At 37.8% G+C, this 13,872-nt stretch overlaps 1 protein-coding gene across 1 annotated transcript; it reads right to left on the reverse strand.

The window, feature by feature from the left end:
- Positions 1-12,979: 12,979 nt before the first annotated feature.
- On the reverse strand, positions 12,980-13,597 carry LOC131428872 (uncharacterized). The gene has a single exon (XM_058592931.1). The coding sequence runs from the start codon at positions 13,595-13,597 to the stop codon at positions 12,980-12,982; it is 618 nt and encodes a 205-aa protein (XP_058448914.1).
- Between the last annotated feature and the right edge of the window lie 275 nt (positions 13,598-13,872).

The following is a 13,872-nucleotide window of genomic DNA, read 5'->3' on the forward strand; positions in this document are numbered from 1 at the left end:
GAAAAAATTAATTATCATGAAAAGAAAGGAAAGGTTTTATACCAGATTGTTCCAGTAACATTGAAGAATAAGGATAAGCAGATTGAGGTCCTAGCGTTTCTAGATCCAGGTTCGTCGACAACATTAATCCTAGAAGAAGTTGCCCGACAACTTGAAATAAACGGAAAAAGGAAACCGTTAACATTATCTTGGACAAATGGCCAAGAGCAGGTAGAGAAGAGCAGCGAAAAAATTTCCATCCGAATAAAGGGTAATGGAGGAAAAACGTATCTCTTAAATAAGATACGAACAGTGAAGAAAATGTCTCTTCCTATGCAATCCATAAGAAAGAAGGAATTGGTAAAAAATTATCCTTATCTTGAAGAAATTGATTTTATGGATTATGAATTGGAAAAACCGAAACTTTTAATTGGTTTGCCTCATTCACAAATTAAAATGGAAAATCAACGAATTCATAAAACCGATTTCGTGGAAATTTTTGAAATTCGTGGATTTTCTATGAAAAGCGTGAAAAGGTTTTCCAAAAATGTGTCCGAATGTAATCTTTGTACCCATCATAAGGTTCATTAGAAAAAAAATTATGGCATCGCATTATTTTTCCAGATAATTGTGAAAGATCACAAAAACACTCATTTTTCAGAGCTATTTTTGATAAGACTCGGAAAATCCTCCGAATTTTCCAGCCATTTTCACCCGGTAGATAAATAAAAATATTTCAAAGGTCTGTATGTTTTTGGTTTTGGCAAATTTTTCAAAATTTCCATCGAAAATTTCCTAAAACCACCCGCGCGCATGGTACTTGGACGATGGCCTTAAGCAGACTAAAGGGACAAGAGAAAAGGATGCGTGAAAATCCTGAGTTGCGAAGGTGGTATAATGATAAAATATTGGAGTATGAATGAAAGTCATACGTAAGAAAATTAAACCAAGATGAGTTAATGCAAGATTCAAGACGAACATTCTACATTCCGCATTTTTCAGTTACTAATCCAAATAAAATTCCTCGAAAACCGAGGCTAGTGTTTGACGCAGCCGCAATTATAAAAGGACAATCCTTGAATTCCAAACTACTTTCAGGGCCTGACGCAACTACGTCTTTATGAAGTATTTTTATTAGATTCAGGGAAGGGAAACTTGCGGTTACTGGTGATATTCAGGAAATGTTTCACCAAGTTAAAATTAAAAAGGACGATCAAAACTCTCAACGTTTTTTGTATAGATTTGCAGAAGAAGAGGATATGTGTGTACGTCATGCAAGTAATGACTTTTGGTGCAACGTGCTCACCGTCGTGTGCACAATACGTTAAAAACCAAAATGCCATTAAATTCAAAATCGATTATCCAAAAGCGGTAACTGCGATAATTGAAAACCACTATGTGGATGATTATCTCGACAGTTTCGATTCAATAGATGAGGCTAAGGAAACTGTGGGAAATGTAATAAAGATTCACGCTCACGGACATTTTAATATAAGGAATTTTGTAACAAATTCCAAAGATTTAAAAAACTCATTGTCTGAGGACAAAATTATGCATAAGGAAGAAATCGTGCTAGGCGATGACGAGCAATCTTATGAAAAGATTTTAGGTGTCTATTGGAACGTCGTCGATGACACCATAAGATATCGAGTAAAGATGTCAGACTTACCTGAATGGCCTACTAAGAGACAATTACTATCCGCCAGCATGAGCGTTTATGAACCATTAGGTTTGATATCTAATGTAACAATTAAAAGCCGAATATTTATCCAAGACTTATGGAAATTAGGGATCGGCTGGGACGATAAAATCCCCGAACCAATGTATATGGAATGGAGCAAATGGGAAAAGCGAATTGACAGTCTAAAAGGAATCAAATTTCCAAGATGTTATTCTTATCTCTCAGAAGGAGTAAAAAGAGAGATACATACGTTTGTTGACGCTTCGGATAGAGCATTTGTAGCGGTTGTTTATATGCGAACAACATTTGATGACCGGGTCGACGTAACCATAATAGCTGCGAAGGCCAGAGTCGCGCCAACTAAACTCTTATCAATTCCCAGGCTGGAACTACAGGCCGCGGTCTTAGGAACTAGGTTAACTGAAACCGAAAGAGTCTGCGACTTAAGGTAGAAAAGGTAATATATTGGACAGACTCGACGGTAGTCTTGTCCTGGATTCAATCTGATCCCAGAGAATACAAGCAGTTTGTCAGCCTAAGAATCAGCGAGATTCTAGAATGCACATCGATAACGCAATGGAGATGGGTGAACTCGAAGAATAATCCAGCCGATGAAGCTACAAAATCAACAGAAAGGGAATCCATATGGAAGAATGGTCCAACGTTTTTGAAAGAAGATGAAAAATTGTGGCCTCTTAGACCGATCAAGTTGAATACCAAGGAAGATATAAAAGTAGTGAACTTAGTCAAAGAAACTAATTTCACGAAATTTGAATTTATCAACATCGATTGGTGTTCGAACTGGAAACGTGCTAAACGAGCCGTAGGAAGAATCCTGATTTATGTAGACATATTGAGATCAAAAATTAAAAATGAATCTTACGAACGGATCGTTACAAAAGAAGTTTTAGATCGAGCAGAAATATTATACTACGAAAGGCACAGTGGGAAGAGTATCCGGATGAAATGAGAAAATTACACTCGGATTTTCCGATAGATAAATCAAGTAAAATAATAAACTTAACACCATTCTTAGATACAGATGGATTAATGAAGTCGAAAAGTTGGATCGAAAATGCAACTATGCTTCCGTACGGTACTAGATATCCTATTATATTACCGAAGAAGCATCATGCAACTTATTTGATATTACAATTTTATCACGAGAAATTTTTTCACAAAAAAATGGACGCAGCAATTGCTGCAGTTAGACAAAGATACTGGGTAGTTGACATTCGAGCCTCGATGAAAAGAACAAAAGGTGCATGTCAAAGGTGCAGGAACGAAAGAGCTCGACCTAATCTACCCACAATGGCATCATTACCAATATGTCGGCTGAATGTGAACGTAAAACCGTTTACCTTCACAAGGGTTGATTACTTCGGTCCAATGACAGTTTCGATTGGAAGAAGAACGGAAAAAAGATGGGATGCGTTGTTTACTTGTTTATCAACACGTGCTGTTCATATTGAAGTAGCGAATAACTTAAGCACTGACGCCTTTTTTGTGTGTCTTAAGAATGTAATACACAGAAGAGGAAAAATTTCACAACTTTACAGCGATAATGGTACCAATTTCATAGGTGCAAATAACGAATTAAAAAAGATTCAAGAAAGGCTGACAGGTTATGGAATAGAATGGTTTTTCAACCCGCCATCCGCTCCGCATTTTGGCGGAGTATGGGAAAGAATGGAAAAAGAAGTTAAAAGTATAATGCCTTCACTTCAGACAACTATGCCTGAAGATATATTACGAAGTCTGTTAATAGAAATTGAGTTTATCATCAACAGCCGACCATATTCCTATCGAATCAGAGGATGATGAAGCGTTGACGCCAAATCATTTTTTGTTGGGATGCTCAGGAGAGACCGAACCAAAGTTAAACGACGTCTCAAAGGCAGAAGCTACTCGACAGCAATGGAAAAGAGTACAGCAAATTACGAAAGAATATTGGTGCCGATGGGTAAGGGAATATTTACCAAACCTCGCTAGGAGACCAAAATGGCAAGAGTCATCGACCTCTCTAAAGCTAGGAGACATAGTTATTTTTCCGGATGAAGCGAGAAAGGGAAAATGGATAAAGGGTCTCGTGGTTGAAGTACGACGCGCTAAAGACGGTATAATTAGGTCCGCCGTCATAAAAACACAAAAAGGAACAGTAGTAAAACCTACAGTTAAATTATCGGTGATGGACGTAAAGCCTAGTGAACCAAAAATAAGTACCGACACTCAAGATGCAGTGGAGATCTCACAAATGAAAGGAAACAACGAACAGAAAATTGCCATCGAGTCTAGTAACAAAAGACCTACCCGAAGACAGAATACAAAATTGAAAAATATTTGTTTGGCAGCCTTGGCTTTGATGATGATAATATGTCAAGCATTTGGAACCATTGCTCCTGGATTGATTGCATACGATTGTGCGAATCCGGAGATAAATATAACTACATATTCGTTGCTGGACGTAGCACCATGTTTTCCACGGACAAATAATTTAACGACAATAGAAGTTCCAATACAAGTTTTACAAAAAAATGCGAAAGGATCTGCTCATGCGTATCAATGTAAAGTCATCTTGAAAAGATCTATACGACATTGTAGGATGCATTCTCACACGTCGGACTATCAATATGGCTATTCTCATTCGGTTAAGGAATTCGCGAATGAAGAGTGCAGAATAACTCACTTATTGAATTCAGTACGTTTGACTCAAGAGACTAGAATTAACGAGGTCAAGAGAAACGGAACGACTCATGGAGAAGTACTAATAGTCGGTCATGTACAAGGAAGCTCGTGTAAGGGTGGAATTTACCGAACACCATTTTACACCTGGGTAGACGCATTGGTTTACTATGAGTAAGCAATTTCATTGTACGACTATACAAGTTCTGTGGATTATGGAAATGATCAGATAACACTACGCAACGGAATAGTTTGTACGTACTCCCTAGGGAAATGTTTAGACGGGGAACAAGGATATATGACATGGGATATAAACGGCGATAAACGTTGCGAAGACGATGAATTCGAAGTAATTTATCAAGGGATGGTAAATAAAACTGTGGATGCTGGTAAGAAAAGAAATACGCAAGCCGTATATAGCGCTATTTCAGACTAACATGTGTTTTCCGTGAGAACCAGAGATCCAACTCGTATATGTGGATACAATGGTTACAAAACCGATCATCCGAGAATATTGATCCTAGAAGAAACAGAATTCAAATCGCCATTCATAAGACGTCCGAATGGAAAAAATTATGACTTGTTTACTAACTTTAACTCAAAAATTACGCTAGTAGAGAGCTACATTGGGCAAAAGTTTGAGGAGATCTATAATACAATTATGACAGAAATGTGCAAGGTTGACAAGACGATAATGGAGACAAAACTGACTCTAGCTCGGCTTAATCCAACGGAGTTCGTTTCAGGGATAGTGAAGCGATCTGGATACACAGCTGTTGTAGCAGGAGAAGTTTTACACATTCTGGAATGCAAACCTGTCTATGTCACGCATAGAACAGCGGAGCGATGTTATCAGGAAATCCCAGTAAAGTATAACGGGACTGAAATTTATTTAGCTCCAGTTTCAAGAATCCTTCAAATGAGGGGAACCGAAATAGATTGTACACCAATCCTTCCTGCGAAGTATATGTTTGGCGGAAGATGGTATACTACAGATTGTCGTTTGAGAGAAACGACGTCGCCAAATAAATTAACTACGGACATAGTCACGACGTGGACGTATACGCCGCTACCAAGTCAAAGCAAAGCGGAGTTTATGATGCCGATAGCATTGAAAAGATGCGTAATATGATTTATGATCAAGGAGAAAAAAGAATCGCTTCAAATGTACTTCATAAAATTTTATCGAGTCAACAACCAAACCTACAAGGATATAATTTTGACGCCTTAGTATCGGAAAGAGTGATAGAGAACGCTCCGAATAGATATTGGGAAAAATTAATATCTTGGACGACATGGCTGGGAAATTTAACTTCTACATTCTTGGGAATTTACATGATAGGGAGAATATTGAAGTTTGTGGTAGACACAATAATGCATGGGCGTATATTGTACGATATTTATGGATTAGGGTGGCAGTTAATTGCTTCATTTTGGGATTCACTAACTATTTTCTTGTCTCATAGAAACTCGTTGCGAAGTCTCAACAAGAGGCAGATAGGAACGAAATAAATAACTCAGGCGAATGTGAAAACGTTCAAATAGAGGAAAGAAGAACTGCACCATTATATCCTACATTAACGAGAAACGATTAATATCAGCCACGGTTATTTTGTAAATCGATGTGGTGGATTTACGGGGGTTGGAAATGCGGCTGACAGTTTCACCAGCGTGCCTAGATTTAAGTCCCATACTAGGATTCTAAATTTAAGCTAGCGAGAAATGAAATCTCCCGCATCGTCGAGCTCCCGGGTTACGACATCGAATCATAAAATCCGTTAGAAATAAGAGCAACGACCGATGTCGTCGTTTAAAGAGCTAAAATAAAATAATGTAAGCACTTATCTCGGGCAGGGTTATGACCTCCTCGAAGAAGGAAGGAATAGCATAAAACACATGCCTCGAGACAAGTGAATGACCTCCTTGAAGGGAGGAGAAACAGCTTGATTTAACTTGTCGTAGTTGGGATCGCAAGCTGGGCAACGTAAGGAAAAGAAGGAAATAAGGGGTCGTTGAATGCCTGTGTTCTCTCTCTTCCTTATAGCATAACCACGCATGCGCACAAGCCTAGGAAGGTAAGAAACATGAAATTCAGGCTTATGCGCAAGCGCGGAATAAATTAAGAACTAACATTAAACGTAAGTCTTTTCAAACTTGTAGTATATAAGGAAGAATTGTTATCAATAAAATGTAGTAGCAGTACGAAGGTGGAACTTAAATCATAAAAGAAAGAAAGAACCCCACATCGACCATGTATAATTTATGTATAGGTGTATACATATCAGTTCTTCCTTTTTTAGAAGTTATGCTATTACTAACTATTTATACATATTTACAGATATTCATTCATTTTAATTTCACATATAAAGATTTTCATTCTTTAATTTTATTTCATATCGGACTATTCCATACTGAATTCATTTCATATGGTTTAAAAATAATTTGTATCAATTATAAACGTAATCCGAATTGTCAGTTTTTTTCTTAACTCTTTTCGAACGCCTTAGGTAGCCCCCCGGCAAGTTCGCCGTTGAGGCATTTCGTTTTCGATCTCCAACCTTTGCCAGAGTATGCTCTGGGAATCCCCGGAACAAACCATCATCTAAGCCGCTTCCAGTTCCTTTATAATTCTCCTCCTGCTCCAATCCATCCAATTTGTCGACAACTGTACTAGGGCCCATCAGAATGTTCGGCATTGCTTCTGGGTCCCGATCATTACAACGCACTATCTGATTTCGATGCGCCATGAGGGCCACGTTTCCAAGAAGTACCTTGAATGTATTCAACGAAAATTGTTTTAGGAATGTTGTTTTTACCCATCTGTTTGGTAAGTGATAATGGTGGTTTTTATACCAAACGGTATCACTCTCTATCAGATCACTTAAGTCATCACTTCGACTGAATTCCTTATTAACTTGTTTTGGAATCTCTTCCGTATTATCATCACTTAGGGTTTGCGGTAATGAGATATTTTTTTTATAATTATTTTTAGGATTTAACAGATCAAGTAAGGTTTTTGGTTTATAATTGAATATATGTGAGAAAATGCCCTTCTATCGTCATATTATAATTTCTATAATTTATTAAAAATAAATTAATCTTATCCTCCAAATCAACATTAGCCAATTCTGGCTCTAATAAAAACTTTTTAAAACTTCTTTTGTTGTCCTAACAAGTCTTTCGGCCTGGCCGTTACTTGCAGGGTTATATGGTGGACTTTTCAACACCTTAATTACTTGGCTTTCTACAAAGTTTGTAAATGAAAAAGAATTGAATGGAGGACCCCCGTCAGAAACCAGAACATCTGGTAAGCCAAATCTAGCAAATAAGCTACCAATTTCTTCACCACCTTTGCACAATCCGTACCTTTCCTTATCCATTCTACCTCCAACCACTTTGAGAATGAATAAAAAAGTGTGGTGAGAAAAATGAAAAAAATCGATATGAATTCGACTAAAAGGTCTTGTAGTAGATGTCCAATGAGACAAAACCTTTGTTTTTGGCACTACTACCATACTACTACAAACTTTGCATGTCGTAACATAATTTTCAATATCTTTGTTTATCCCAAACCAGTACACTTGTTTTCTTGCCAACTGTTTCATTGTAACCATTCCCGCGTAGTTGGCATGTAAAAGTTTAAATATCCCGCTTTTCATTTTGTGGGGAATTACCACCCTATTTTGATACAATACGCATCCGTCTATAAGTTCCAAATCATTCTGATTGGCGAAAACGTCTAATAAGCGTTTGTTCAACTTTTTCGGCCAGCCATCACGCATAAAAGTCATAATCTGTTTTAAGAAAATGTCGTCATTTGACTCTTTGGCAATAATAACAAAGTCAATTGGGAATTCATTGCTAAAATTTATGCTTCTTATAAAATTTTGATCTACGGGAACCGACTGCTCTAATGGGAATCGCGAACAGAAATCCGCATTACCCATTTTTGCAGAAGGCCTGTACTGGATTTCGAAGTCATAAATTCAAGAATATATCTTTGAAGTCTTGTTACAAATGTTGATTTTTTGCCTTCTTTGCCGAATATTCCTATCAAAGGCTTGTGATCAGTGTAAGCGATGAACTTTTGCCCATAAAGGTATTTGTGGAATTTTTTTTATTGTACAAGCTAAAGCCAAGGCTTCTAGATGAAGAATTGGATATCGCTTTTGCGCGTCATTTAACGTAAAAGAAGTAAAACAAATTGGCTTTTCTATGCCATCTATTACATGTGCCATGACACCTCCAAGACCATAGCCTGAGGCATCTGTAACGACCACAATCTTCTTTCTAGGATCGTAAAACTCTAATATGTTAGCTAAAATCAAGGATTGTTTACTATCTTGAAATGCTTTCTCGCAATTTTTATCCCATATGAATTTGACATCTTTTCTCAACAAATTGTAAAGATAAAACAACTTGGAAGACATATGAGAAACAAACTTATTATAATAGTTGATTAATCCTAAATAGGATTTCAACTCGTTCTCATTTTTAGGTATTTTTGCATTTTGAATAGTTGATATTTTATCTGTACTAGGTAATAATCCATTTTCGCTTATTATATGTGCCAAATAATTCAATTGCGAAACGAAAAATTTGCATTTATCTAAGTTTTCTTTTATATTTGCCTTTGCAAGTCTATTCAATACTAAGTCTAGTTTATTACGACAATCGTTCAGGTCTTTACCTGCAATCAACACGTCGTCAAGATAGCAATAAACTCCATCAATTCCATTCAAAACTTGGTCCATAACTTGTTGAAATATTGAAGCGCTAGAAGATGCACCCTGTGGTAAACGGTTGTACGTAAACAAACCTTTAATAGTATTTATTACCATGAATTTCTTAGACCGCTCTGTTAAGGCTAGCTGTGTATATGCGCCTTGCAAGTCAAGTGAACAAAAAACCTGGCAGTTTCCCAATTTAGCAAATAAATCGTTATCAGAGGGCAAAGGGTAAGTATTCGGTATCAAAATTTTGTTTACCGAAACTTTGCAGTCAATCACAAGTCTAATCTGATCATCTTTCTTCATAACTACTATCACAGGTGATGCCCATTCGCTGGTCTTTACCGGCGTTATCACATTCTCTTTCTCTAACTTATCCAAGTATATTAAAACTTTCGCCCTTAGTCTGAAGGGTACGTCGTAAGCTTTCTTGAAAATAGGATTTTCATTTTTTAAAACTGTTATAACCTATACTAGCCGGTAGGGAGGTGATATTTCCTACTTAGTAACTATACGAGGTGTACGATATAACAATCAGCTGTAAACTATCTATTGTCTTAAACTCTGAACGCTGAGCCAGCAGCATTCAGGGCTGTAGTACCGGGTGGTCACCACAGTTCTTCCCCCTTTAGTTCAAACACATATAAATGAAAATGGCGAAACTTCACTGCCATAAAATTCAAACTAAGTTCGAAAACGGCCAAACTTCACTGCCGTGGAAACTTATTTAAACTAATTTTTAAAAGTATCAATAAAACACGAAATCGGGATCTTTTCGAGGACGCTTCGATCTCCTCGAACGACGTAAACTGATGGACTGATGACTCGAACTTTCCGCCGAACTCGTTTGTTTCGATCGCAAGCACTGCCGCGTAGACGTGCCTTCTTGAGGATCAACCTCCACCGCGACCCGAACCACCACCATCCGAATCACAAACCATTGGTTGATCGTCAGGTGTGTCTCGGTAAATAAACGAATCCGCCGCGAAACCGAGCAAGTCGCTAGCATCGTCGTCAAAGCTCTCGTCGTTATCTTCTTTCCTACTTCGTTTACGTGCTGGACTGCTCTCCTTTCCCTTCGCAAAAATCAAACCACACCTTTTCTTGTTAGTGCCAAACACCTTGAGTTGATTGCGGTGCGCCAGATACACCCGACATTCAACGGAAACCTGAAATGTATTTAAAGAAACACGTCTTAGAAACTTGGCTTCAAGCCATCGTTGAATATCGGTAGGTCTAAAATTCTTAAAATAAATTAATTCTCCTGGGCGCAAAGAGTCAATCCAGTCACGAAGTCGGTGTTTATCTTTGGTATGTCTGTTATTTACAGGTACATCCAACTTCACGCTTCGTCAAATGATTCCTAAAACTATTTCTAGGATGGATTATATCCAACAACGTCTTGGGCTTAAAACTAAGCAGCCTCTCGGAAGGAAACGAACGACCATCTTCCAAACATGTATTCCTATAGCTAAACAAAAAGTACGAAACTAAATCATCTGTACTTAAACCTGCCATTTCCGGATCCAACAAAAACTTCTTTAAACCATCTTTCACCAATCTTACCATACGTTCTGCTTGTCCATTGCTCGATGGATTATACGGTGGACTCTTCATCGCCTTTATGTTGTGTTTCTGTGAAAAATCAATAAATTCTTTGGAATTAAATGGTGGTCCGCCGTCCGTAACTACCGGTAACCCAAACCTTGCAAAAACGCTGATAAACTTCGACTTGACACTCCTGGCATCAGTACTAAACTTCATGTACTCAACCTCGAGCCATTTTGGAAAACTGTCAACAATGACCAGAAAAGCTTTTTTGTCGAAATGAAAGAAGTCCGCATGGATGCGGGTAAACGGTTTTTTTTGTTGGAATCCAGTTAGAGTACGGAGCTTGCTTCGAAACAACATTCATTTGGCAACACACTCTGCATGATTTGACGAAACTTTCAATGTCACTATTCATGCCGTACCAATAAACCGTCCTTCTTGCCATTTGATTAATCTTGGTTATTCCGGAATGGCTTTTATGTAACAATTTCAGGATCTGCTTTTGTAAACTTGCAGGTATAATGACACGATCCTGATACAGTAAACATTCTTCTACTTGTTCTAAATCTTGGTGCTGTGCATAAACATCCAAAAACATTCGATCCAACTTCTGCGGCCAACCATGATTCATGTAATAAACTATTTGTTGCAAAAACTTGTCTTTCTCTGTCTCAATTGCAATCAAAGCATGATCTATCGGAAACTCATTCGAAACATTTAAACTCTTGATAAACTCTCTTTGTAAAGAAGCTGGTACATTTTCTGGCAAAGGAAACCTTGAGCAAAAATCTGCATTGCCCATTTTTGTTGACGGTCTATAAACAATGTCGAAATCGTAAATACTCAGTTCAAGTACATATCTTTGTAAACGCGTCACAAACAAAGTATTCTTGCCTTCTTTACCGAAAATGCCAATCAACGGCTTATGATCAGTATACACAGTAAACTTCTTTCCAAACAAGAGTTTGTGAAACTTCTTAATGGTGCTCACAACTGCTAAATTTTCTAAGTGCAAAATTGGGTAGGATTTTTGTGCATTCGTTAAACTGAAGGAGGTTAAACTAATGGGCCTCTCTTCTCCATTGATTTGATGTGCTATTACTCCACTTAACCCATAACTGCAAGCATCTGTTACAACGACAACAGGCTTATTCGGATCATAAAACTCTAAAAGCTTTGAGCTCAACAACCTTGCTTACAGCTTTCAAACACTCGACTACACTCAGCATTCCAGACAAACTTAACGTCTTTCTGTAACAAACGATACAGACAGCTAAGGCGTGCGGACAAATTGGGTAGAAATTTACCATAGTAATTTACTAAACCCAAAAATGCCTTAAGCTCAGAGACGTTGTTCGGAATACTAGCTCTCCGAATAGTCTCGACCTTTTCTGGACTAGGAAACAATCCTCTGTCGCTCAAAACATGTCCTAGAAACGGCAAACTCGAAACAAACCACTTGCATTTCTGCAAATTGACTTTTATGTTGGCTTTAGACAAATTTTCTAAAACCACATTAAGCCTTCGCGCACAGTCTTCTTTGTCCTTGCCTGCTATCAAAACATTATCTAAGTAAACGTAAACTCTGTCGATATTTTTCAAAACTTGATCCATGATCCGTTGGAATATAGCTGCACTAGAAGAAGCACCTTGTGGCAAACGATAATACGTAAACAAACCTTTGATTGTATTTATCACTATGATTTTCCTAGACTTTTTAGATAATAATAACTGTGTATACGCGTCAACCAGATCAAGAGAACAGAAAACTTTAGCACCAGCCAACGAGGCAAACAAATCCTGAGTTAATGATAACGGATATGTATTAGGGATCAAAACTTTACAATCAATGACCATCCTTTTTTCACCACAACTATTACCGGAGATGCCCATTCACTTGCCATCTTTTTCTAATCTATTTAAATGTTCTAAAACTTTATCTTTTAATCTGAATGGAACGTCATAAGCACGCTTAAACACCGGCAAACTTACTCTGTATCTCTGCAACGGTCTGGTCTGTCGAAACTGCAAGTTGATTGATGTTGCTTCCAAACGCTCTTCTTTAATAAGGAACAAACAGATCCAGCCAATCTCGTCCAAGCAAAGGCGTGAAACAGTTGTCGCTTCGCAAAACAATCAGATAAACATCTTTTTTTCTGATTATTAAACTCGACAGAAACTTGAATCTGTCCTTCAATTTTACTTTTTTTGCTTTGTTCTTCAAGTCATAACAAAAACGACGTACATGACCTTTCCTCCGACAGAAGTTGCAAAACAACTTTTAAGTCCTGGATAAAGAACGATTCCTGCGATCAAAAGAAACTGAACGGCTTCGACTTCTCCTTCTGCTTGGTTCTCAACTCTTTCCTCGTGAGCGATCTCGAGAAACTACACGACTGTCACGCTTCCCAAGTCTGTTCAAAACGCTAACACGAGTCGAATCACCAGAGATCAACTTAGCTCTTGCTCCTGCTAACTTTCTGTTCACAATGAAATTCTCCGCTTTGGCCAGAGTTAAATCCTCCTCATCAAACAAACGCTGCTGCAAATCCTTGTTGCTGATACCACAAACCAGTTTATCACGAATCGCCATGTCCTTAAACTCTCCGAAATCACACATTTCTGCCTGGAGCTTGACAGCAAGAATAAAATCCTCACTTTCATTCGGACCTTGGACACGTTGATAAAACTTGTACCGCTGGATCAAATCGCTTTCCGTCTTATCGTATCGCTTCTTCAGAGCATCCGTAATCTCTTTAAACGACACGGTTTTCAAATCTTTTCCGGGAAAAAGAAGCGTCAGTTCACTATACACTTCTCTACTACAAGTAGCCAAAAACGACACTTTTTGCTCCTCCGGACTTGTCACTTTATGATGCGCAAACACCCAATATAACTGCTCCAAAAACTGCGCGAACGGGATCGTGCCGGGAATAAACGGCTCTATTTGATTCACCAACGGCATACTTGACATAGTGAGAAAATAAACGAAATAAAAACACAATTTGATTTGAATTGTTTTTATTATTATTATTTAATAAACGGTAAACTTTTTCTTTCAGTGTAAACTGGAAGATCGAATCAAAACAAACTGAATTCGACTTCGAAATAAACAAACAAGTTCTATTCGCTAAACTGGTACGCGATAAACAATGAACTTTTCAATTCCGTTTTGTGCAAGAAACTAAAGGTAAACAGCGATAAACATAAAATTCATATACAACAAAGCAAAGCGATAAACAACAGTCG

The sequence above is a fragment of the Malaya genurostris genome, chromosome 2 (assembly GCF_030247185.1).
Source record: "Malaya genurostris strain Urasoe2022 chromosome 2, Malgen_1.1, whole genome shotgun sequence".
In the NCBI taxonomy this organism is placed as follows: domain Eukaryota; kingdom Metazoa; phylum Arthropoda; class Insecta; order Diptera; family Culicidae; genus Malaya; species Malaya genurostris.

Bases quoted from the DNA above. Each gene is read 5' to 3' on its own strand.
- LOC131428872 (XM_058592931.1), bottom strand. From the start codon at position 13,597: ATGTCAAGTATGCCGTTGGTGAATCAAATAGAGCCGTTTATTCCCGGC.